At 38.9% G+C, this 26175-nt stretch overlaps 1 protein-coding gene across 1 annotated transcript; it reads left to right on the plus strand.

Annotated features, from left to right (window-relative positions):
* The first annotated feature begins 7243 nt into the window (after positions 1-7243).
* LOC140526470 (uncharacterized) lies at positions 7244-18675 on the plus strand. The gene is made up of 8 exons (XM_072642692.1): positions 7244-8656; positions 10855-10987; positions 12314-12412; positions 14401-14535; positions 16320-16395; positions 16756-16819; positions 17520-17593; positions 18431-18675. Exons 1-7 carry the CDS (start codon positions 7270-7272, stop codon positions 17552-17554), a joined length of 1929 nt encoding a protein of 642 aa, XP_072498793.1. The 5' UTR covers positions 7244-7269; the 3' UTR covers positions 17555-17593; positions 18431-18675.
* The last annotated feature ends 7500 nt before the right edge of the window (positions 18676-26175 follow it).

Raw genomic sequence — 26175 nt, forward strand, 5'->3', positions numbered from 1 at the left:
TGCATAATCAGGCTGTATCCGTCAGGTGTTTTAGAGAACTCTACTTTGACCAAGTTTCTAAAGCAAATAATTTTAGTTAGAATTTTTCTTTAAATTGTTACATTGTCTTCATTTTCCAGGTAAGTACCTCTCTTCTCTCCTACCTAGGGAGCTATCCCTTGTAACAAAGAACAAGGGGATGGGGAGAGAATAAGAAATAAGTTCAGCAAGTCTATTAACCAAGTTGGATAGAATATACCATGTTCCATAGTCTTAGTGCTACATATATAAATGGGTACATACATACACGTAGATATATGCATATATAGGTACATATATACAGTCACCTAATTGTATACATATATAGTACATACATATATTGTTACATATGCATACATGCACCTGGATATACATATATATTTATATGGATACACATGCACATATAGTTTTATATATGTGCATATCCGTACATACATACTCTTCTTCATGTCCTAGCTTGATCATTATAATCACACAGTATTCAGATTTAAGAGTTGTTTTATTATTATAGTTGTTGTCATTTACATAGTTTTAGGCATTATGTACATTATTTTCCCGATTCTGCTTACTTCACTTTACAGCAATTTATGTCTTTCCATGCTTCTCTGCATCCTTCATGTTCATCAGTTTTTATGATACAGTAGCATTGCATTACATACAATTACCACAATCAGTTTAATCATTCCCCACCTGATGGGCATTGACTTCATTTCCAGTTCTTGACTGCTATGAAAAGTATCACTATAAATATTTCATTGTATCTGAGACATTTCTTTCTATCTCTATCTATTTCTATCTCTAGTCTAAGTAAATTAATAAATAGCATCTATTAAGGTACCAGACACTGTGCTAAGTGCTAGCGATATGGAAACAAAAGTGAGATAGTGCCCATTCTCAGGGAGTATGCTCTCTATTGGAAAAGATAACAGCAACATAGAGAGATTTGTTGTTCAGCAGTTTCAGTCATGTCCAACTCTTCATGACCCCATTGGGGGTTTTCTTGGCAAATATACTGGAGTGGTTTAACATTTCCTTCTCCAGCTCATTTTGCAGATGAGGAAACTGAGGCAAAAGGTTAAGGGACTTGCCTGGGATCACACAACTGTCTGAGGCTGGGTTTGAATTTGGAAAGAGAAGTCTTCCTGACTCCAGGCCTAGCACATTACTGAGTACCCTAAATGCCCTGATAGGATATGTAGGATAGGAATATAGGAACATAACCATCCTAGATAGGATGTTTATATTGGGGGAAAAACACATTTAGTCAATTTTAAACTCAGCAGTTTCATGATGTTTTGTTTGGATGTGGAATTTCAATTCATAGGAATATATAAAATAGATGCCTGACAGTTCTGGGGGAGTGTAGATTGGCTGCTTGGGAGATGAGTATTAGGAAGGGCTTTATATCAAAGCTGATGCTTGATGTGAGGCTTGAAGAAAACTAGGGCTTCTAAGAGGTAGAGATGAAGAGGAACAGGGGAGAACCATTGTAAAAGTACAGAAATGAAAAACAAAGGAAGAATAAAGTGAAGAAGAGCAGTTTGAAGGGACCATAGAGTATATGAAGAGCAATAGTATGTGATAAGGCTGAAAACAATTGATTGGGGCAAGGTTATAAAGGGTTTTAAGTAAGTTTCCATTTTCTTCGAGAAGTATTAGGAGGCAATGAAGTTCATTAAGAAGATCAGTGATATGGTCAGAAGAGTCTGGGGTCTAGAAGAGTTTGGCCTTTGGAAGTTGTATAAAAGGTTGGATTGGAGAGAAGATCTGTTAAGAGACTATCACAATAGTCCAGGTAAGAGGTGATTAGGGGATGACCTAAGGCAGTGGCTATGTGCATCTAAAGCAGCTGACGGATGGGAGAGAAGTTAGAAGACATAAGATTTGATAGCCTCTTGGCTTGTATAGTGAGAGAGCATGAAGAGATGAAGAAAACAGCAAGATTTTAAACTTCAGGTGAACAGGAAACTGGGTTGTGATGCACTTGGCAGAAATGGCGACGTTTGGAAAGAGGAGAGTTTTGAAGGGTCGAGCCCCACAAGATGTGATTCCACAGTCTAGAGGGCCCCTTCCCACAAGGGGATCTGCTCTGGGCTCAGAAGGACTCAACCTGAAGGCCTCCATGCTATCAAGGGAAAGAAAGATTTCTCCCTTCCTGGCTCTGTCCTCACACCAGAGGAAACATTGAATCATGGAACCTCTATATCAGAGGGTGTAGACATTTGAGTCCCTTTGTTAGCCTAATTTCTAGTTAATTTTCAAAATGGCTGAACCAATCCATATCACTATCAAAAATGTGCTAATGCACCTGCCTTTCTGTATTCTTTAGTGAGACCATTTAAAAACCAAAAATTTAATTTGTTCAATAGACCATTTGTATTTTGCTTTATAAATTATATAAACTCTCCTACTAACAGGTAGTGTGACCTTAATCAGGTTCCTTAATCTCTCTGAGCCCTTTTCTTCCCCTGCAAAAGGAGGTCGTTAGTGTAGAGACCAAGAAGCTGGGTGGTACAGTACAAAGAGTGCCAAAGCTGGAGTCAAGAAGACCTGAGTTCAAATCCAGCCTCAGACACTTACTAGCTGTGTGACTCTGGGAAAGTCACTTAACATCTGTTTGCCTCACCTTCCTCAGTTGTAAAATTGGAATAGTACTAGCACCTACCTCACAGGGTTGCTGTGAATATCAAAAGAGATAATATTTACACAGCATTTAATACTGTGCCTGGTACATAGTAGGTCCTAAATAAATGCTAATTTGCTTCTCTTCCTTTCCTCTCCCACTAGAAGGTCTTTATGGTTCCCTTCAGATATTTATTAATTTTTGAAATGGAGAATTTTAAGATACTAAAATCATTTTATAGTAAAGATAAATTTTGGAAAGAGACAGCTTGGTGTAGTTGGATAGAGCTGGCCTGGGAGTCAGGAAGACCTGAATTCAAGACCTGCCTCTGACTTATTCTGGCTATGTGACCCTGGACAAGTTATTTGCCCTCTCAGTGTCCCTAGGCAACTCCTTATTTCTACTAGCTGTGTTGTAGGTGGTGACCAACTTGGTACTGAAATTGCATATCCAATCAAAACATCATGAAGCTGCTAAGTTTAGAATTGACTCAATGTGTTTTTTTCCAATATAAACTACATTTTATGTTTTACGTCTATTCACAGCACTCAAGTGACTGTTTTGACTGAAGCCTGACTACTTGCTGACTATTACCAAAAATAAAAACAAAAACATTAGGCTATATTGTTTTCCAGACACTTGGCTGAGACCTTAGTGGGTCTACTTTAGGAATCAGAGAATGCTAGGGCTAGAAGGGACCTTGTAAGTAGAATAGCGAATGTCAGAGCTGGAAGGGGTCTTAGAACTACAGAACAGACAGCAAAATGAATAGCAGAGCTAGGGCTAGAAGCCAGATCCCCTGACTCCCATTCCAATGTTCTTTGTCCACATTATGCTGTAAACATATTTCTGGATGCACATCTCTGAGTATAATGTCCTCTCAGGGGAGCTAGAGGTCTAAGGGAGACAGGTACCCAGAATTCTTGAGGGTACTCTCAGGAAATTTGCAAAATGTAGTTTTAGGGAAAAAAGCAAAAGAAGTAGTATCTTCTACCATAAATAACAAGCATTTAGAATTACAATCTCAAAGAATTTTAGAAGAAATAAAAATTCAAGAGATAAATTCCACGGTTTCCACAAGTTGGGCACACGTGAGACTCAGATCTAACCTAAGTGTAAATAATATCCTGTCCCCCACAATAGTTCAAACATATATTTGGAAAACCCAGAAGAAAAAAAAATCCTGAGCTGGAGAGCCCATGAGGCCGAGTGTCAAATTTCTTCTCTTACTTATTCACTAGACTTTAAATTTTCCTTTTTCTGAAAAGTAGAAAAAGTGAGGATGTTTAGGTAATAGTAACCATCACAAGTATGTCTAGAAAGAGCATTTTACTTTTCCTTCATACTTTATTTAAAAGATTATCTGAAAGTAGCAGGATACAAAATAAACCCACATAAAGCATCTGCACTTCTATATATTACTAACAAAGTCCAACAGCAAGCGATAGAAGGAGAATTCCCATTTAAACTTACTGTAGACACTGTAAAATATTTGGGAGTCAACCTGCCAAAACACACCCAGGGACTATATGAACACAATTACAAAACACTTTTCACAAAAATAAAGTCAGGTAGAAATAATTGGATAAACGCCAGTTGCTCATGGGTAGGCCAAACTAATATAATAAAAATGACAATTCTATCTAAATTAATTTGCTTATTCAATACCATACCAATCAAACTATTAAAAAACTATTTTATAGATCTAGAAAAAATAATATCAATATTTATCTGGAAGAATAATGGTCCAAAATATCAAGGAAACTAATGAAAAGAAATCCTAGGGAAAGTGACCTAGCCATACCAAATCGTAAATTGTATTGTAAAGTAGCAGTCATCAAAACCACTTGATACTGGCTAAGAAATAGAGGAGTACATCAGTGGAATAGATCAGGTACACATGACACAGTAGTCAATGACAATAGCAGTCCACTGTTTGATAAACCCAAGGATCCCAGCTTCTGGGATAAGAAAGAACTCACTATTTGACAAAAACTGCTGGGAAAACTGGATAATAGTGTGGCAGAAACTGGGAGTAGACCAACATCTGATGCTGTATACCAGAATAAAGCCCAAATGGGTACATAATCTAGTTATAAACGCTGGTACTACAAACAAATTAAGGAAGCAAGGAATGTTTTATTTGTCAGATTTATGGAGAATGGAGGAATTTATGACCAAACAAGAGATACAGAACATTATAAAATGCAAAATGGGTAATTTTTGATTACATTAAATTAAAAAGTTTTTGCACAAAGTCAATGCAACTAAGATTAGGAGGGAAGCAGAAAACTGAGAAAGAATTTTTGCAACTAGTGTCTGTGATAAAGGCCTCATTTCTAAAATATGTAGGGAACTGAGTCAAATTTGCAAGAGTACAGGTCATTTCCCAGTCCGTAAATGGTCAAAGGATATGAACAGGCAGTTTTCAGAGGAAGAAATTAAAGCTCTCTAGTCATATGAAAAAAATGCGCTAAATTACTATTGATTAGAGAGATGCAAATCAAAACAACTCTGAGGTGCCACCTATCAAGTTGGCTAACATGACAAAACACAAAAACTATAAAAGTTGGAAAACATGTGGGAAAGCTGGAACATTAGTTCATTGATGGTGGAGCTGTGAGCTGATTCATGCATTCTGGAGAGTGATTTGGTACTATGACCAAAGGGCTATAAAAATATGTATACCCTTTGACCCAGCAATACCATTTTTAGGGTTGTAGCCCAAAGAGATCATCAAAATGGGAAAAGGACCCACATGCACAAAAAGTATTTATAGCAGCTCTTTTTGTGGTGGCCAAGAACTGGAAATGGAGGGAATGCCCATCAGCTGGGGAATGGCTGAGCAAGTTGTGGTATGTGAATGTAATGGAATATTATCATGCTATAAGAAATTATGAACAGATGGACTTCAGAAATACATGGATAGACTTATATGAACTGATGCTGAGTAAAGTGAGCAGAACCAGGAGAATATCATACACAGTGACAGCCACAGTGTTGGAAGACTGTTTTGATAGACTTAGTCCTTCACAGCAATGCAAGGACCAAAAACATTGCCAAAGGACTCATGATGCAAAATGCCATCCACATCCACAGAAAGAATTATGGAGTCAGAAATGCAGAATGAAGCAGACTATTTTCTCTTTTCTTATGTTTAATTTTGTTTAGTTTTACTCATGCTTTCTCCCATTTGTTTTAATTCATCTATGCAACATGACTAATGTGAAAATTTATTTGATAAGAACGTATGTGTAGAGCCCATGTAAGATCGCGTGCTTCAGGGGGAAAAATGGTCTTTCAATTAAATAGAAGACTTTCAAGCATTCTTGATGAAAAGACCAGAGCTGAAAAGAAAATTTGACTTTCAAACACAAGAACTAAGAGAAGCATGAAAAGGTAAACAGCAAAGAGAAATCATAAGGGACTTACTAAAGTTGAACTGTTTACATTCCTATATGGAAAGACAATATTTGTAACTCTTGAAACTTTTTCAGTATCTGGGTAGTTGGGGGGATTACACACACACACACATACACACATACAGAGAGAGAGAGAGACAGACAGAGAGACAGAGAGCACAGGGTGAATTGAATAGGATAGGATCATATCTTTAAAAAATGAAATTAAGGGGTGAGAGAGAAATATATTGGGAGGAGAAAGGGGGAAATGGAATAGGGCAAATTATCTCTCATAAAAGAGGCAAGTAATGTCTTTTCAGTGGAGGGAAAAAGGGGGGAGGTGAGAGAAAAACATGAAGCTTACTCTCATCATATTTGACTCAAGGAAGGAATAAAATGCACACTCATTTTGGTATGAAAACCTATCTTACAATATGGGAAAGTGGGGGAGAAGGGGATAAGCAGGGTGAGGGGGATGATAGAAGGGAGGGTAGTGGGAGGAGGAAGCAATTAGAAGTCAACACTTTTGGGGAGGGACAGGATCAAAAGAAAGAATAGAAACAATGAGGGGCAGGATAGGATGGAGGGTAATGTAGCTAGTCTTACACAACATGACTATTATGGAAGTCATTTGCAAAACCACACAGATATGGCCTATATTGAATTGATTGCCTTCCCAAAGGGGATGGGTGGGGAGGGAGGGAGGAAGAGAAGTTGGAATTCAAAGTTTTAGGAACAACTGTTGAGTATTGTTCTTGCATACAACTAGGAAATAAGAAATACAGATAATGGGGTATAGAAAGTTATCTTGCCCTACAGGACAAAAGAGAAGATGGGGATAAGGGAAGGGAGGGATGTTAGAAGGGAGGGCAGATTGGTGATAGGGGCAATTAGAATGCTTGGTGTTTTGGGGTGGGAGAGAAGAGAAATGGGGAGAAAATCTGGAACCCAAAATTTTGTGGAAATGAATGTTGAAAACTTAAATAAATAAATTTAAATACAAAAAAAAATAACGATTGCATGCTGTCTAGGGTAGGGAGGTGGAGGGAGGGAGAGAAAATTTAAAACTTATGGAAGTGATTGCTGAAAATTGAAAACAAATAAATAAGTTTGAAAAATAAAATTAAAGTAAATTAAAACATTTACAAAATAAAAAATAAAGATTATCTGAAATGTTGATTTGTTTTTTTCACATCAGGTATGAAGGTCCTTTTAATTTTGGGCCTCATGCTCTTTTGTGGCCTGTTCACACAGAGCTTGGCCCAGCAGGAAAACAGCCAGTCAGCAGCAGTCTCAGAATATGCTTCACTTTTACAAAATGTTGCCTCATTCCTTGAATTATTGGTAAAAGCATTAAGAAATATAATACTTCAGGCAAGTCAAACAGTAGCCACAACAGAAGCACCAACAGAGGCAGAAACTGAGGCACCAACAGAAGCACCAACAGAGGCAGAAACTGAGGCACCAACAGAAGCACCATCAGAGACAGAAACTGAGGCACCAACAGAAGCACCAACAGAGGCACCAACAGAAGCACCAACAGAGGCAGAAACTGAGGCACCAACAGAGGCACCAACAGAAGCACCAACAGAGGCACCAACACAAGCACCAACACAAGCACCAACAGAGGCAGAAACTGAGGTGCCAACAGAAGAACCAACAGAAGCACCAACAGAGGCAGAAACTGAGGTGCCAACAGAAGAACCAACAGAAGCACCAACAGAGACAGAAACTGAGGTGCCAGCAGAAGAACCATCAGAGCCAGAAACTGAGGTGCCAACAGAAGAACCAACAGAAGCACCAACAGAGACAGAAACTGAGGTGCCAACAGAAGAACCAACAGAAGCACCAACAGAGACAGAAACTGAGGCGCCAACAGAGGCACCAACAGAGGCAGAAACTGAGGCACCAACAGAAGCACCAACAGAGGCACCAACACAAGCACCAACAGAGGCAGAAACTGAGGTGCCAACAGAAGAACCAACAGAAGCACCAACAGAGACAGAAACTGAGATGCCAACAGAAGAACCAACAGAAGCACCAACAGAGACAGAAACTGAGGTGCCAACAGAAGAACCAACAGAAGCACCAACAGAGACAGAAACTGAGGTGCCAACAGAAGAACCAACAGAAGCACCAACAGAGACAGAAACTGAGGTGCCAACAGAAGAACCAACAGAGCCAGAAACTGAGGTGCCAACAGAAGAACCAACAGAGACAGAAACTGAGGTGCCAGCAGAAGAACCAACAGAGACAGAAACTGAGGTGCCAACAGAAGAACCAACAGAGACAGAAACTGAGGTGCCAACAGAAGAACCAACAGAGCCAGAAACTGAGGTGTCAACAGAAGCACCAACAGAGGCAGAAACTGAGGCCCCAACAGAAGCACCAACAGAGGCACCAACACAAGCACTAACACAAGCACCAACAGCGGCAGAAACTGAGGCACCAACAGAAGCACCAACAGAGGCACCAACAGAAACCTCAGCAGCAGCTGGGACAGCACAGACAACAGCTCAGCCAACTCAGACAAAACCAACTCAAACAACAAAGACAAAACAGACAACAACTAGGAAAGTTCCTCCTTCAAAACCAATGATACATTTTGCTAATGGTAAGACCTTCCCCGACTCAAACTCCAAGCTTTTCCAGGAGATCCCTAACCTGAAGTAGAAGTGTTACTAGGAGGAAGGGTAGTAGTAGGTACTGGACAGTGGGAAGTGATTATGTGTGGCATAAGTGTTGAGATCTGGTGTGGGACCTCTTTGTCATTTAGGCAGAGAAAGAAAGGATACCTATCTAGAATGTGGGAATAAAGCCTCTCCCGCAACTTTTATAAGCATTTCCAGTAGGGAGGGAGGTGAGACCATGCCCACCAATAATGCCCAGGAGGGTGCCTACAGCCACCAAGCCATGACAGGATAGTAGCTGCTACCATAGGTTTGGACTCACATAATCTAGGTTCAATTTTTGATTGTGCTAATTAGGACTTACGTGTTTTTAAATTATTTAAGTTCCTTCCCACTTGGACCTCAATACCTCATCATACATGTGAGAGTTGTGTAATGGAGCCAATTTGTTGAAATGGAAAGTCCAGTATATTTGGATCAATGGATAAAATCTGAGTTCAAATCTTGCTATTATACCTTACTGTGAGATCTTGAGCAAGTCAGGGAACATCAGTTCCTCATCTGTATGCTAAAAGGATTGGATAAGATGTCTCAAAGGTCCTTTCTAAAATTGCATTTGGTCACATTCACCTGGAGGTGAAGGCTGGCTGATGCTTGATAACCCTTGGCTGCCACCAGATGCCACAACCTCTCTCTCAGAGAAATCTATAGTATTCTTGAAACTTAGTTCTACTTTACTCTCCTTTCTCCCCTCATCAAACTTGAAGGTCAAGCATTCTCTAATATTTTAGTATTTGCCTCAACTATTAGAAGAAAGGTGTTGACACCGTTAATTTCTATGTCTTCCTCATTTTAATCACTTTTCTTTCCTCACTCTGAACTATCAGTCTCCCCCAGGACAACAGCAGCTTTGAAAGGAATGATTCCTAGTTCAGCTTCACAGGGGGCAAGTGCAACAGGTTCACCTGTAGCAGGTAGTTAGCAAGGCAACTCAACAAACAGATACTAAGTATCAGCTCTGAGTAAGGTTCTGTGTTCAGTGCTGGGGTTACCAAACTGAGGCAGCCCCTCCCCTCTTGGAGCTCACCACCTGCTAGGAAGAATCATACTCAAATGTGAAAAAAAGAGCATACAAAATAGGATATAATGAGGGTAAAACTGAGATCCAGACAAGGGGCTCTGGGAAATACTGGAGTTGAACATCACCTTCACCTGGGCAGAACAGGAAAGACTTTCATTAAGGTAAGACTTGAAGAAAGAGAATGAACCACTAACTGTACAGGAAATGGAGACAACTGGAGGCAGGGCTGGGGGAAAAGTCCATTCCAGTAATGGCTATTGAGCTGGAAGACACAAGAGAGGCATTAGAGTCCAAGTCCATCATTATAGAGATGAGGAAACTCAGGCATTAGAGATGCATAAAGACGCCCTGATTCACATGTAGCAAGTATCCCAGGTGAGATTGGAACCAGGTCTTCTGACTCCCAAGTCTGTGCTCTTTCTATTGACCATTCTCTTTCCCTTAATAAAGGGGTCATCTCAGCCAAGTTGAAGAGATGACACTGGGAAGGGTAAGCACTGGGACAACTGTTGGCAATTCTGAGAAGTGCGTGAAGCTCCATCCTCTTTCTAAACCTCTCTTTAAGGAATAGTCTCCTCTTTGTAGCCTCCTAGATATTCTGAGCCTTCAGATTATCTGGAGGAAATCAACTTGACAGATTTCTTGATATTGAGATTTGATCTTCCCTTATTCATTTACATTTCAAAGGATGACATTTGAGACAATGGTTCAAATTTGGAATGTTTGGGATGAAGGGAGGTGGGATTTAGGAAAAGGAAGGAACTTAATACAGGAATTGGGGGTGTCGTGGCCCTTAGGTTGGAGTTCTCTGCAGGCAAGAATGATATTCCAAGACCACAAAGATAACTCTTGGCAGGTTACCACACTCCTAAATGGATGAGACCAACCTATTTGTAAATTATTAGTCCAACCCCACCCAGAAAACTAGAGCCCAGAGAGGGAACTTATCAGGTGGGTAGGAAAAAGCAAGCAAACCTATGATTCAAACCCAGGTCCTCTGACTCCAAATCCAGAGCAATGTCACAACGTCAAACTTTCCATCTTCCTCATTGCAAACAAGAGTCAAACCAAAGTCTCAAAGATTCTTTTCTCCCCCCACAGCTATACGAAGTTTCTTGTTGAAAGCGAATATTCCAGGTGCTATGCGGAAACTTTTCATAAAAACCGTGAAACAACCACCAGCAAATCTAAAAAGCCTACTAAAATCACTGCAAAAAGTGTTACCTTCTACCTCGTGAGTAATAAAGTTGGTCTCAAACTGAAATGCAAGAATCAGACCATCCCTGGCAGTGTCAAAGATTTGGATAATGTCAGTGGAGTCTATAAAAGACCGGATGAACAGAGCTGAGGGGGATATATGCTGGGAACTTTGTAGGAAAGAGAGCTGGAGGGAGGACCTTTCTGCTTCTCCAGTGAAGTCCACATAAGTTGGAATGCAGAGGTGGAAGGGAAAAGGGAATGATGAGGTGGAAGAGATAGCAGCCAATGTAGGGGGCTCCAAACAAAGGTTTAAAGCTTCATATAAGAGTAGAAAAGGAATGTTACACTTAAAAAAATACCAAATACCTTTATGCATTGTACTGAAGCTAGGATGAAGAATGTAATGTAACCTAGAGTGAAATCATAGCCTGGAGATGAACACAGAGCAACAATGGAGGAAAGACAATGATTCTTTTGAATCTTCTGTGGCTTCTTGTCCATCACCTGGACAAATCTGGCTCCTTCAGAGTCAAGTTAGACCCTCATCTAAGAGATCCCACCTGGATCCTTGTCCAGAGGCACAGAATTTTCTTGTCACTTAGCTGACATTACTGTTGAGCATACTGAGTTCCTCCTGCCCTGGGCAGGACTGCCTTGGTTCCAACGCCTCCTCCACTCACAAATACACACCATGAGCTCCCCAAAGGCAGGATATGAGTCTTGATATTCTTGGCTATGCCCAACCCCCACAGTGCCTCCCTAGGAACTAGACCCAGAGCAAAAGATCAATAAGCATGAAACTGATGGATTCATTGATAACAAAAATATAAGTAGGAGTCAATAGTAAAGGGGAAGAGATAACCTGGGGGATCAGCTGAATTCTTAAAATCTCTGTAAACCTAAACCAGAAACCTGTGTCCCTTGCCATGTAAAGGACCAGATGGGAAGACAGGTGACTTGTCCTTCATGCCTCTCACTGATCCATGTGCCTAGAATAAGATTTCATGACTATCTGACCACATCTCCATGGGACAGTGTTGCAGACCACAGAGGAAGTGGAGGCAAGGACCTTCTGATTGTATCAGATCATGCCCATAGTTGTCAGAATCCTCCGGATTAGACATCAAACCGTGGAGTGAGAAGGGCCAATCAAACTGAAGACCAATGTGAAGGTTCAAAATCTATGGGTCATTTAAATGAAAAACTTCTTCCTTGTTCTCACAGTACCTTTCCCTGAGTAAAGAGGAGTGGTGTTTGGGGGTAGTTTAGTTTGGGGTTCAAGATATATTAACCCAAGTTTAGGGTCTTGAAACAATATCACTTGTTGACATCTCTCCTTTAATGTAATTTCTCTGTGCAGGATAAAACTTCGCACCCTCAGTGTTGTCGCTGACCAAAGTAAAGATAGGCATCAGCAAAACACATATACCAGAATGGCTTTTGATGTAAACGTGAAAACGTGAGTCATCCATGAACCTTTGGCAAGATGGGGGTGGGGGGAGGTATTGTATCAAATGAGGGAGCCAGATCCCCATAATTCCAATGTTTCCTGAGCTTATCCAATATGAGGGAGCTGATGAGTAGTCAAGGGAAAAGGAAGGACATGCTTTGCCTCATTGTAGCTCCCCTGGGCCTTTGACACACTGGGAACATAGATCCAACCCTTAATGACATGGACAGCCTTGAGATAAGTAAAAGTCTCTTCCTTCCTTTTCTGGACACAGTGTTCCTTCTTCTAGTCTCCTCCTTCCTTTTCTGAACACAGTGTTCCTTCTAGTCTCTTCCTGCCTAGATTACAACCCTCTTTATGACTAGAATCTCCTGGTTACAACCTGAGGCCACAGCCCTTTCTGACTTTCCAGTCCTTTAGGGCACTCCCACAGGCCCATTCAACCCAACTCTGACACAGGACTGTCTGAGCCTCAGTTTCCAGTCTACTAGTTCTGGCATATATGAATAATCATAATCATCTCACCTTCTTCACAGAGTTATTGGGAGGGAAATGTTTTATAAATTGAGAATCACTGGGGAAGAATAAAGAATTATAATTATTAATATTATTCCTGGGAGTTCATTCTTCTCATCTTTTAAAAAACTTTTACAAAGTGATTCTTAACTTTGATATTTACTCTAGAACAGATGTACTAACATTTCCCACCCAAAAAAACCTTGGTAGCACACACTTCCCTATACTAATTCAACCAAAAGTGAGCTCATATTCTGGAAGGTTTCTAATGTCATAAAGTTCATATCCAAATGTGATGTTGCTTCCAGATGAATCTCATTCTCAGCTATGACTGAACGGGGTTCCAAAAGTTGCTCCATGTTCCTTGGGGCATTGACTCTGAGCTGACTTCACAACCCAACATGGATTTAATATCCAGACTCATCGAATTCCAGACTCCTGGAGTCTAGGATTCCAAATCACTTGCTCTCTTGATCTTTATTTTTTTTGTAATTTTTTCTTTCTTTTAATTAGCCAGTATCCACCCTCTCTTCCACCTCAATTCCCACACCCCCAACTGAGAATGCAAGAAAAAGCAATTATAAACATGTACATCCAATAGAAGCAAATTTTCACATTGACCATGTCAAAAAATAATTGACTCCTTCTACATTCTCTCTTCTCATGGTTTTGGATGAGATTCAGATGAAAATGATCAAGCTGCTTTCCTGCATTTCTTCTTTTATACTTAACATTCTGAAGACTGTTGTTTAGGAGGATAAGTGACTTTCTTTGTAATCGAATAAGACTGTTAGTTTCCTCTTATCTCATTCTCTTATTATCATTATTGCTACTATTTTCCTGATGACAATCCATCTTCTGGCTTGTATTATGCAGCAGGGTTTGGGATTGGCTTTTTATCTTTCTTGCCCCAGTGAAGGGGAGGAAGTATGATACAGAAAAATGTTTACTCTGCAATACTGGACAATACGTTTACCCTTTCTGTGACCCTATTTCATTTAGCAAAATGGCAATAATGCCAGGCCTGTTAAGTATTCAGGTCACTTATGAAAAGCAAATGAAACAATGTGCATGAAAGTATTTTGGAAAGCATGAGGTGCTTAGAAAGACCAAATTTCACTATGAGTAAATGTGGGTATGGTCACTGTTCATTACTGCATTGCTGGGTTTCAGTTTTCCATTTACTCTCCTTGCTTATTGTTTACAACCTTCTTTGTGACAAGAATCTCCTGGTTACAGCCTGAGGCCACAGCCCTTTTCTGACTTTTTAGTCCTTAGGACTTTCCCAGAGGCTCATTTACAAAATTTTGATGCAGAAGTGGCTAAGCCTCAGTTTCTTATTCTAGCAAATATGAATAATCATATTTGTCTGAGCTGTTTCACAGAATACATGTAAAAAAATGCATTTGCCATCCATTTCCATGATGGGAGGACTCTGAAAACAATGAGATTTTTTTCCTACCCATGTCTTTTTTCTTTAGATCTCCTGGAACATGTACTGCTGAGGTAAACCTAATAAACAGATGTGTCTTTGGATCATTGATGAAGAAAAGAAAGCCTTATCTAGCTCTTCAGCATTGTGAAACTAAACTTGGATTTATTAAAGTTAAGCAAATGTGAGTAACCAGAGTTCTAAGGTTCCTATGGTAGTAGTAAATTCCCATGCTTGTCAGGGATAGTTATTTATTACTACTCTTTTGACCTACTCCAGCTCATTGTTAAAAAGAGGATGGAACACTGCCCTGGATCACAACAGACCTGGGTTTCCTTGCTGTCTGTCACTTAGAATCATGGAAGGCCTCAATGTATAACTGGGGAGATAGGTCTCTCCTACTTCATACAAACTCTTTCTTCTGTGGCAAATCAAGCAGTAAGTGTGGAGATGCAATACTTTCTGGGTACAGAAAGTTAGAGTGCTAGATCTTGGCAACTTGGCTTCCAGCAACAAGTATTTACTATGAATTATGGAATGGGAGAATTAGGGGAAGGAGTGGGATGTATTAGGTATAGGGACATGGCTGAGGAAAAGACATGGGCCAGGCTACTGGACAAGAACTAAGAAGATAGATTTCAATGTTGGGATGGAGAATTTATAATTCAAATGAGATATTTATGTCTGCAAGAGACTAAAAACCAACATAAGGAAGACTAGTGTAAGGTGGGGAGGGGGGAGCTGAACAACAGCAACTGTTCTTTGAATTGATAGAAAGCTCTGGGATGGTGGGAAAAGATGATGAATTGAAAGTCACAAGCATTGAATTCTTCCTCACAGCTCTATTATTTCCTTTCTATTGGACCTCACATCTTTGCAAGTCTGATCATATGTCTTTAAAATAATGACAATTTCCTCCCTGCCACACAACTGTTGTGAACATTCTGAATTTTCATAGAGAAGAAAGTGCTTTATCACTATCAAGACCTTTCTAAACTGAGAGATTGGTCTTAGCATACATGGATTTCTCTTCCTTATTTTCTTCTTCAGTATGAGACATGGATATGAGCGGCGCCCTATTAGACTGTGAGCTCTGTAGGTACAGGACCCAGAAGAGCTCTCTGAACACAGTAGACATTTTGTAAACATTTATTGAACACAAAGTTTATCTGGGCCTCTGGGACTGGAGTTTTAGACTTCTGGGACAATTATTTTGTTGTATCTGAGGAGACCTTGATGGAAGGTCCAGCTCTTCAAACCACTCAGCCCCAAAGACAGCATGGAAAATACCATCACACTGTCTCCACTCCCACCACATGCAGATCACTCCTTTCAGGGAAACACTGAGCAAGAATAGAAAGGGTACTAGATCCAGCATCTCATGAGGTGGGTTCAGTCCTGGTTCTCCTGTTTACTAACTGTGTGCCCATGGATGAGCTGAGAAATCTCATTTTCTTCATCTGTAAAATAAAAGGGAATTGATTGAATTCAATTTAAGTCAGCAGTCACTCATTAGGCTCTTCCTTATATGTCAGGGCTTGGTTTGGACTAAATAATATTACCTGTCCTTTAAAATTTTAATCCCTATTACAAATATTTCTAGTCATGCAAAACAGTTTTCCTCATTAGCCATGTTCATAAAGAATCTAAGAGAAATAAAGAGAAAAATGGCTTCGGTCTGCCCTCTGTCTTTTAAGAGGACTGTCTCTCTATTTAAAGACAAATTGCTCTCTCAGTTCTGCTCATGTCATTTTGCATAAGTTCATACAAGTCTTCCAAGGTTTTTCTGGAACCAACCCCTTCATCATTTCTTACAGCACATTAGTATTCTGTCACATTCAGATACCATAACTTGTTCAGCCCTTCCTCAATTGATGGACATCCCCTCAGTTTCCAATTCTTTGCCACCACAAAAAGAACTGCTATAAATATTTTTGTACATATGGGTTTTTTTCCTCTTTCTTTCAGGACAAACAGGAAAAACCCTTTTAATCGAATACCAAATGCCCTGAAACTGACTCTTCCTTCTGTGGCAAATCAAATAGTAAGTGTGAAGATACAATTCCTTCTGGGTATAGAAAGTCAGACTGCTAGATCTCAAAAGTCCAAAGAGTGCCTAGACTAGCAGTTCAAAGTTTGGGGAACTGACTTATGCCTGGTATCTAGCTTGATACCAAGTGTAAATCTGTGTGAACACTTTTCCCTCTCTAAAATTGTGGAGGGTTGAAAATATATTTATGATTCCTTCCAGTTCTGGCATACACCCTGTGGGTTAAGCCAAGCATTCCTAGGTATGCTAGGACCATAGGTCAACTCCCAAATCAGGTATGTCTGGTGGTGGCCCCTCTTGGGATCTTCATCTGATCACCTCACATTTATCCATCCCCTCATGCTTATGTTTCAGCTCCACCGATTGATGAAAACTTCGTTAAAATCAGGAGATACTACATTGAAAAATTTCTTAGCCAGTAAGTATGTGCTCACAGCAATCTTTTCCTTCCATCCATAAATGACTAAGTTTCCAAGACCATTTGTTTTTTTCCCATTCTTAAACTGGAGGTTTAAGTATTTCACAAGAAGAAAAAAATAGATATCTTGGCTGCTAAATGTTAAATTCTGCTTCTAGTTCTAATCTGGGACCATCCCTTATGGAATAACTAAGTGCTAAGTCAAAGCTATTGCTACATAATTGATCTTAAGCTTGCTTGGAATTTCCCACATCAGAGGTACTACTCTTCTCAGATCCAATGGTCTGGTCACAGTCTGTGGTATTCAGTGGTACCCTATGCTATGGTGCTAGGTTATCACTTGCTCTCCAGTATTACGCCTTTCCCAAAATTGAATGAGTGATGACACAAATAAATGAATGAATCAATCAATGAAATAAGTGAATGAATACATTGGAGAGATGCTACTGCCTCAACCAGATAGAAGTCTGTCCAATCATATCATGTGCATTTCTTCTCTTGTGAAGCCAAGCTATATTTCATCAGAACCACCAGACATAGAAGTGGATGAATAGTGGCTCTTTGGAGTCCCTCAGTCCTATCTTCTAGTGCCACTCAGTCCTGTTCTTCATCTTCTAATGTTAGAATTTGGTGGAAGTCACAACCAGGACCTCAAATTTTTCTTAACTACCAACATTGAGACACATGTTCTTTCTTTCAGGGCAGCTATATTTGGGAAATGTGATTTCTTCCTAAACCTTCAACGAAAGGACAAGTTTTCCCCCTTTAAAACAGGTAGGTGCTATATTTTCCTTTGATTTACCAAGTTTGCCGAAATTTTTTTCTGTAATAGGAGAATCCTAGAACCTAAAATATCAAATCCTAGAATCTGGATTAAAGCATCCCAGAATTTCAAAGCCACTGAGGATCTCAAAAAAAGGTGCCAGACCAACATTCACCTGAAGCAGGAATCTCATGCTCTACAGTATCTCCAACTGATGAAAACTTGAGATTTAGGATGTTGGGGGAGAGTGGAAGGAAGAGAGAGAGAAATGGAATAAAGGACAAGATCAAATATTTTTTTTATAAAAACATGGAGATTCCACATTCCCCTTGACCCCAGTTTTCCTTTACAATATTATATTGCTCATCTGGGAAGCTTTTAGACCAATGGCAAAAAAGCACACAAAAAAAAGCCATTCAAGAATTCAGGGTGGAAAGAGCTCTGAAGTGGGGCTCAGGAAGCCTTGGTTCTAACTCTATCCCTGTTCCTTCCTGGCTATGTGATTTTGGGGAAGTGCCTTTTCTACTCTGTATCTCAATTTCTTCCCCAGTAAATTGAGCGGGCTGAACTTTGATGGTCTCAAAGGGTCTTCCAACTCTCATGCTCTATGTTCTAAGGTCATTTCCCATACTGTTTTCTGAGGCTTTGACTAGTTCTACCATTCTAATAAAGTGTCCTTAGTATGTATGTGTGTCTGCTCTAATTCGGATCCCTAACTCAGTAGGTTCTATCCTCAGTTTGAGGACAGGTGGGAGATATCTGGGTGGAAATCAGGCAGGAATGGTGGGTGAGGTGGTGGAGAATGTGACAGAAAATCAAGACTTCCCCTACTTTTGGTTCTTGGCCAGAGGAAGAAGATGGCAATCTCCTGTGATGAATTCTCTCCTGCTCCTCTCCTCCTCCTTGAAGAATCTCAAGACCAGAGGACAAATTGCTGGATTCAGTGTCAAATGAGATGAAATGTTTTCACTGTGCAGGGATCTTCCAGGCTTTCTTTTCCTGGGTTTGGAAATACTCTCTACACATGAAGTTTTTCTCTGGATAGCATGTTACTTCCTCCTGATTTCTCTTATAATAAACTCCTTGCTCTCTCAACATTAGTGGAGTGGTCATTGCTTGTTCTCCCTGACACTGGTGTATTTCCCTCAAGTTAATAATAGTTAGGTATGGGTATGCATGTGTGTTTGTCATGTTGAAGCTCCTGAGAGTAGGTTGTGAGCCCAGGGAGGAGTTCACAGAATGTGCCTAGTTCATCTCTCCTTGTAGGACTTCATTTGTAAGTTATGGATATTAGACAATGTAGACTAATAACTAAGAATAATAGCCCTACAGTCAAATTCACTTGGTGAAGAGCATATTGACTATAAGTAGAGTTCAGATAATCTGGCGATCAAGAAGTAATTTGAGGAGGCTGAGAAACTGGGAGGAAACTAAGTGGTTTCAGAGGTCATAATAGTAGAAGTGGAGAAAAAAGACATTGAGTCAGAGACTGGATTTATTGGAGGAAAGGGAAAGTAACCTAAAAATCCAATAATTATAGCAACACAAAACTGGAAAACATCAAGTGAATTGTAGAGAAAAAAGTGATTATGCCAGAGAGAAAAGTGGCAGTAAGGAATAAGGAGCATGCTAATTCTCTGCCCTGACGCTACTTGTGTTTTGTTCATGGAGGAATAAATAACCATACTGGCAGAGGGCGTCAAAAGGTATAGGATCTTCAGAAAAAAAGCTAAGCTTTAGTGAGCGCTGGAAGAGAGATGTGAAAAGATGAGATCTATGATGAAAGGGGATGTGTATACTGCAGAGTATGGTTCCTGAGGACACTGTTCTCTTAGAATGGAAAGAGGAGCATAAATACAGGGGAAGGTTTTATGGTGGATAATTAATAATAAGTAAGGAAAAAAATCTGAGGTATGTTATTTATTAGCAAAATAGGCATAATAAACAGGTCAATGGACTCCTCAGACAGTCCAAAGACCCTTGAATACAGAAACAGATTTTTATGTATTAAAACAATTAATCAGATAAGAACAATCAATTAAAAGAAAATATTTAACCAGGATATAAAATTAGGGAATCTAATTTCTAATTGGAGGAAAAATCAGAATTATTCATGTTGGGAGAGAGAGAACAAGCAGGTACAATTCCCTAAAATCAGAAAAAGAGGTACCTTACTCTCCCCAAAATGGAAACAATAACTGACCCATATGGGACCAGTTTTCCAGATCAGACATGTGGGGTGTGTGAGATGTATAATTGTGAGGAAATGTTTTGCATCAGTCTTTGGATCTGACCCAGTTTCTGGTCAGCATCACCTAGGTCCTTAATTGAGTCTCTAAGTAGCAGACAGAGGTAGTCTAGCTTCCTAGTCATACAGGACTAGGTTCAAACAAGACAATAAAGTCCTCTTACAATTCCCACAATTGATTAAAGTTTTATCATGAGACAGAAATTGTATTAGACCCATAATTAAATAGAAAGGAAACTGGACTAGATTTAGAATTGAGTCACAAGATAGAATCAGTGTACTTTACTCAATTGCCATAGTTAGGAATATTTGCTATGAGATAAATGAGGACGGAAGCTTGCACTTAGTGCCTTGATGTCTGATCTCTCCCTAACTCTTCTCAATTGATCCTTTAATTCGTATGTGTTATAGGTTTAAATGGAGGCCAGGAGTCAAGCCTCTGCTTAAAAGTTAGGAATTTTCCAAACTGAAGGCTCTAAGAAATTATGAAATAACTCACAACTTTGTTATTTAATATAAACAGCAGATGAAGGAACTGCTGGGACCACAGGGTCTATTACATTACTCTTAGAATTAAAAAAAAAGATGAGTGTTATGATAGGATATAACTGTTTAAACCTCTAAAGACCAAAAGAGTAGGGAGAATAGGGTGGGGATGATTATCAAACCACCAAATGCAAAGTGACTTGGGTTATACTTTAATACTTCATCTACTTGGGTTATACTTTGATACTTTTAGAGAATAAAATGAATCACTATTTCATTATAAGGTCCATTAGAAACACACTTGTTAATCAGATCAAGAAGTTGCTAGAGGACAGCTGTGTGGTGAAGATGCTCCCTACCAGCCAGGAGTGTCCACTTGAAAAAAGAAAGTCGCAAAGCTCATAAACGTTACCAAGGAGTTTCTAGAGTATTCTAAGAAATTTATTTGGGTTACAAGACTCACATTAAAGCTCCAAGTCAAGGACAGAGAAATTATCTCATGGAGTAAAAAGGAAAAGATAACATTTGTGGTCTTGCATCAAGACAAGTCAGTAAAATTTATCTTCAAGGACTCCAGAATGAAAAAAAGATGTTGCAAAATATAGAGACCCAAAGGATAATTATAGCCAAATAATTTCAAAGATTATTAGAATTTCTTGGCATTAGAACTCAAAACTTTTCTTAAAAAATGTTAAAATTGTTTTAACATGTAATTGGGAAGAAATAAAATACTGTACATATTAAGTGGGGGAAAAATTTCTTGGCACCTTTTTGCATATGCTAACATTCACACGTTGGCTATTAATATTGAACAAGAACTAAAAACTACCATAATGGCTAGTACATAGTAGGCATTTAATAAATGTCTGTTGACTGGTTACCTTAGAAGTTAGAGCCTACAAGCTATGAAACTAGCATGTGAATCTATGAACAACTTGTCTCATACTCCCTGGAGACTCAATGCATGATACTTGCCAAATGTTTCTTGGATTGGGTTGGATTGAATTGGAAGGTGAAGAGGTTATTGTGGCAACAGTGGAATTTCCTATAAATTGATCCCTTAAAGAGGAAAGAATTGGGAAGAATAAAGTATAACCATAACACATAAGAGAGTTCAAGGAACATATCCCAATGCAGCATTATTCCCCAGGTCCCATCTTTGCCTTCTTGTGACTTAGAAGGGAGATTGGGGTATTGGGGGAGATAGTTATGCACAGAAATGCCCAAATAAGAAGAGGTTCCTCAGGACACACACACACACACACACACACACACACACACACACACACACACGCACACACACACGCACATACCCATGAAGCAGCTCTATACTTTCCTGATCCAGCGTAACTTTCCTGATGGAAAAATTGTTGGATTCAGTTGAGAGACCTATATTCATATTCTGGTGCTGCTACTTACTGCCTTCATGATCTGGGGCCAATCATTTAGTCTCCCTAGTCTTCAGATTTCCCATCTGTGCTAACTATCCCTACCTTCCCATCTCCTTCCAAAAATTATCAAATTCACTTAACTGATTCCTGGAAATCTCCCATTAGAAATGTATATTGGTTTATTTTGTGGACAAGGACAGTATGGGGATTGTTCTGCCTGACTATGTATATGTATTGCAAAGGCTTTGTATTATTTTTTGGGAGGGATGACTAAAAAGAAGAGAAAATAGATTTTTGTTCATCAAAAAAAAATATGTCTTAAAATCTTTTAAAAAGAAGTATATATGGGATAAAGAGACACATGGAATCCTAAGATCATAGATTCTGTAGGCCCTCTAAAAAGTGGCCAACCACTTCAGGACTCAGAATTCAAGCCTCGGGCAGCCTGGTTGTAATTTAGTTGGGCCCTCAAGAAAAGGAAACCTTGGTAATTACTAAAAGTCTTCAGAAACATTCAAGTGAGAATTACTAGATTGGTTCTCCCTTTCAACTCTGAAGTCTTCAAAAAGGAGGCCATAGGGCAATCAATTGCTGACTTTTCTAGCAGAAATGATAGAACTGACTTACTGTTTCCAAAATCAGAGGTAAAAAGTGAGAAGAAAGTGGGGGGTGGAATGTTTCTCAGCAGAAAAGAGAGCAACATATCTCAAGATGTTGAATTGTATTGAAACAAAACATGTTATGGGACCAGCTAGATGTCATTCTATAGCCCACTTTTCACTCACTCTTGGCCAATCAAACTGAGCCCCAGGGCAGAGTTTCAGATTGCGTGGAATAACTCACCTCTTAAAGGAGGCATGATTTCCAGTTTTGATGGAAGTGTTGTGAGGGACAGAGATCAGCAGTGAAACAGATCAACCTAATTGTCAAGACTTGAATTCAGGTCCTCTTACTCTTGGAAGACTAAGTCATCAGACCTAGAAGCAGTTCACCTGTCCTAACAATGATTAGGAAAGGTCCCCATTCTGCAAGATAATGAGGAATCTAAAATGAGACTTTTATTCCTGGTGTGAGATCTTCCCTCTAACTCCCAACCCTTCTCTATCCTTATAACCTGAAATCAATCTTTTCAGCTGGAGGAAGCTTACACAGAATAGGATTCCTCAGTTTAACTCTATTCCTTAAATCTTTAATTCTTGTGTGACAGACAGGCTGCAGTGTCTTTCTTTTATTTATCTCTCATTTGGATTATTAGTGACTCTGCTGGAAGAGTAACCAGGAACTATTGACTTTGGAGGATGCTAAAAGATAACTCAAGCACAACACTCCAATCTGTTTTCATTAAATTTTTATTTTGTTTTTTCTTAATTACATGTAAACAAAAAATTTAACATTTTTTAAATTTTCAGTTTCTTACCCTCTGCCTCCCTTTCACTCCTTCTTCCTCCTTGAGAAAACAAGCAATTTGATGCAGATTAGATATGTGGAGTGTGCAAAGCATTTTCATATTAGCCATGTTGCAAAAGAAAACACAAATAAAACAAAATACTCCAAGAACAACAAAGTTTAAAATGTATCTTTCAATCTGCATTCACACTCCATCAATTCTTTCTCTCGAGGCAGATAGCATTTTTCATCATGAGTCTTAGATTATCATATTCCTGACAATAGCTAAGTCATTCAGAGTTGATCATTGTGCAATATCTCTATTTCTGTGTACAACGCTCTCCTGGTTCTGCTCACTTCACTTTGCATCAGTTATTATGTCTTCCCAGGTTTTTCTGAAAACATCCTATTCCAGGTTCAACCACCACCCTAGTGAAACAGACCTTTCCTGCTGACCTCTTAAGTTGCCATGAACTATGAAATTGCCTCACCCAACCTTTTGTTACTCTAGAATTTGATGTGAGATATTATTTTAGAGTTGTTTTGAGGGGAATTTGGAGGAGCTAAGTTTAGTACTTCTCTACTCTGGCATTATGCCATCCAGTCTGTTTTCTTGATCACCAGATCCTATTCTTCCCGATTCTTCTGATCAACCTAAATTTATAAGGGCCTTCTCTGGGAAAGAGACTAGAAGAAAAAAGGAGAGGAAGAGAGCTTGAATTCCTGATGATCTACCTATAAGAAATTCAGGTGAGACAATCTGTTGCAACTTGGCCATTTCCAGAGACTCCAAAGCTAAAGTACAAAGTCTCTTTGTGGCTCCAACACCTTGAGGAACTTGTAGAGACTTCCCTCCCACAAACTCCTGAGGCCTCTGCTCCTAGATTGGAGCTTCAGACTGAATCAGGCAGATCTCCTAAAGATCTCCTAAAGAGATCTCCTAAAATTCTTGAGATTAGTCTTTCATGAATTTTTGGAAATTACTTAATAAATTTTAGTGAAGCTGTTTTAAAAGTGAACCAGATTGATGAATTTCTGAAAAAAAAAGTATATTTGTTAAACATATTTAATATATGAAGGGGACAGTGCAACCTCCACTCTGGAAACAGAGTTTTACTTTAACAAAGAGTTAAAATCCAAGAAATAAGCAGGAAAAATGAGCAAAAAAAAAAATTCTAACCACAGAAGGTTACTATGATAATAAGGAAAATCAAAATACATACTCAGAAGAAGATAACAAAGTCAAAGCTCCTACACCCAAAGCCTCCAAGAAAAATATGAATTGTCTCAGGCCGCAGTAGAGCTCAAAAAACCTAAAATCAAACAAAAGAATCAGGGAAAAACTGGGAAGAGAAATGAGAATGATACAAGAAAATCATGAAAAATATGTCAACAGATTGGTAAAGGAGACACCAAAAAAATTCTGAAGAGAGTAACAATTTAAAAAAACCAGACTAGGCCAAATAGGAAAAGAGGTCCAAAAAACCAAAGAGAAGAAGAATGCCTTAAAAAGCAGAATTGGCCAAATGGAAAAGGAAGTCCAAAAGTTCACTGAAGAAAATAATTCCTTAAAAATTATGATGGAGCAAATGGAAGCTAATATCTTTATGAGAAATCAAGAAACAATAAAACAAAATCAAAAGAATGAAAAACTAGAAAACAATGTGAAATATCTCATTGGAAAAACAACTGTCCTGGAAAATACATCCAGGAGAGAGCATTTAAAAATGATTTGACAACCTGAAAACTGTAATAAAAAAGAGCCTAGACATCATATTTCAAGAAATTATCAAGGAAAATTGTCCTGATATTCTAGAACCAGAGAGTAAAATAAAAATTGAAAGAATTCACTGATCACCTTCTGAAAAAGATCCCAAAATGAAAACTCCCAGGAATATGATAGTCAAATTCCAAAGTTCTCAGATCAAGAAGAAAATATTGCAAGCATCCACAAAGAAACAATTCAAGTGACAGGGAACCAGAATCATGATAATATAAGATTCAGCAGCTTCTACATTAAATGATCAGAGGGCTTGGAATCTGATATTCTGGAGGGCAAAGGAGCTAGAATTACAATCAAGAATCACCTACCCAGCAAAACTGAGTATAATCCTTAAGGAGAAAAATTGGACATTCAGTAAGAGAGAGGACTTTCAAGCATTCTTAATTAAAAGACAAGAACTAAATAGAAAATTTGGCTTTCAAATACACAAATCAAGAGAAACATAAAAGGAAAGGGAAATCATAAGGGGCATCATAGGTTAAATTGTTTTCCTTCCTACATGGGAAGATGATACCGATAGCTCATAAGAACTTTCTCATTATTAGGGCCATTAGATGGAGCATATATTAACAGAGGACACAGGTGTGAGTCGAATATGAAGGGATGATATCTAAAAAAAATAAAATTAAGAGGTAATTGAGGATGGAGGCAAAAAGGGAAAGGTAGAATGGGTAAATTATCTCACATAAAAGAGATAAGGAAAAGCTTTTACAATGTAGGAGAAGAGGAGAAGGTAAGGGGAAGTGAGTGAACCTTACTCTCATCAGAATTGACTCAAAGAGGAAATAACATGCACACTCAATTGGGTAGAGAAGTTTTACTTATCCTACAGAAAACTAGGAGGGTAAGAGAATCAGAGAAGTGAGGGTGGTGATAGAAAGGAGGGAAAATTGGGAGAGGGGATAGTCAGAAGCAAAACACTTTTGAGTAGTGACAGAGTGAAAGGAAAGAGAATAGAATAAATAGGGGAGAAGGATGGAGGGAAATACAATTAGCAATAGAAATTGCAAAAAAAATTTTGAAGGAAGTTTTTTTTTTTCGGATATAAGCCTCATTTCTCAAATGTATACAGAACTCAGTCAAATTCACAAATAATAAAATCCACTCCCTAAATGATCAAAAGATATGAACTCTTTTCAGATGAAGTAATCAAAGTTATCTCTAGCCATATGAAAAAAATGCCCCACCACAGGCCCTGAAACTGAATCCTGGCTTTGTTCCTTGCTTCTAACTTTATTTTTTGCTTCTTGAATGACTTTTGCCAGAGGAGTTTTGATTTTACTCTATCAATCACCATAA

This window comes from Notamacropus eugenii, chromosome 1 (assembly GCF_028372415.1).
Source record: "Notamacropus eugenii isolate mMacEug1 chromosome 1, mMacEug1.pri_v2, whole genome shotgun sequence".
Classification (NCBI taxonomy): domain Eukaryota; kingdom Metazoa; phylum Chordata; class Mammalia; order Diprotodontia; family Macropodidae; genus Notamacropus; species Notamacropus eugenii.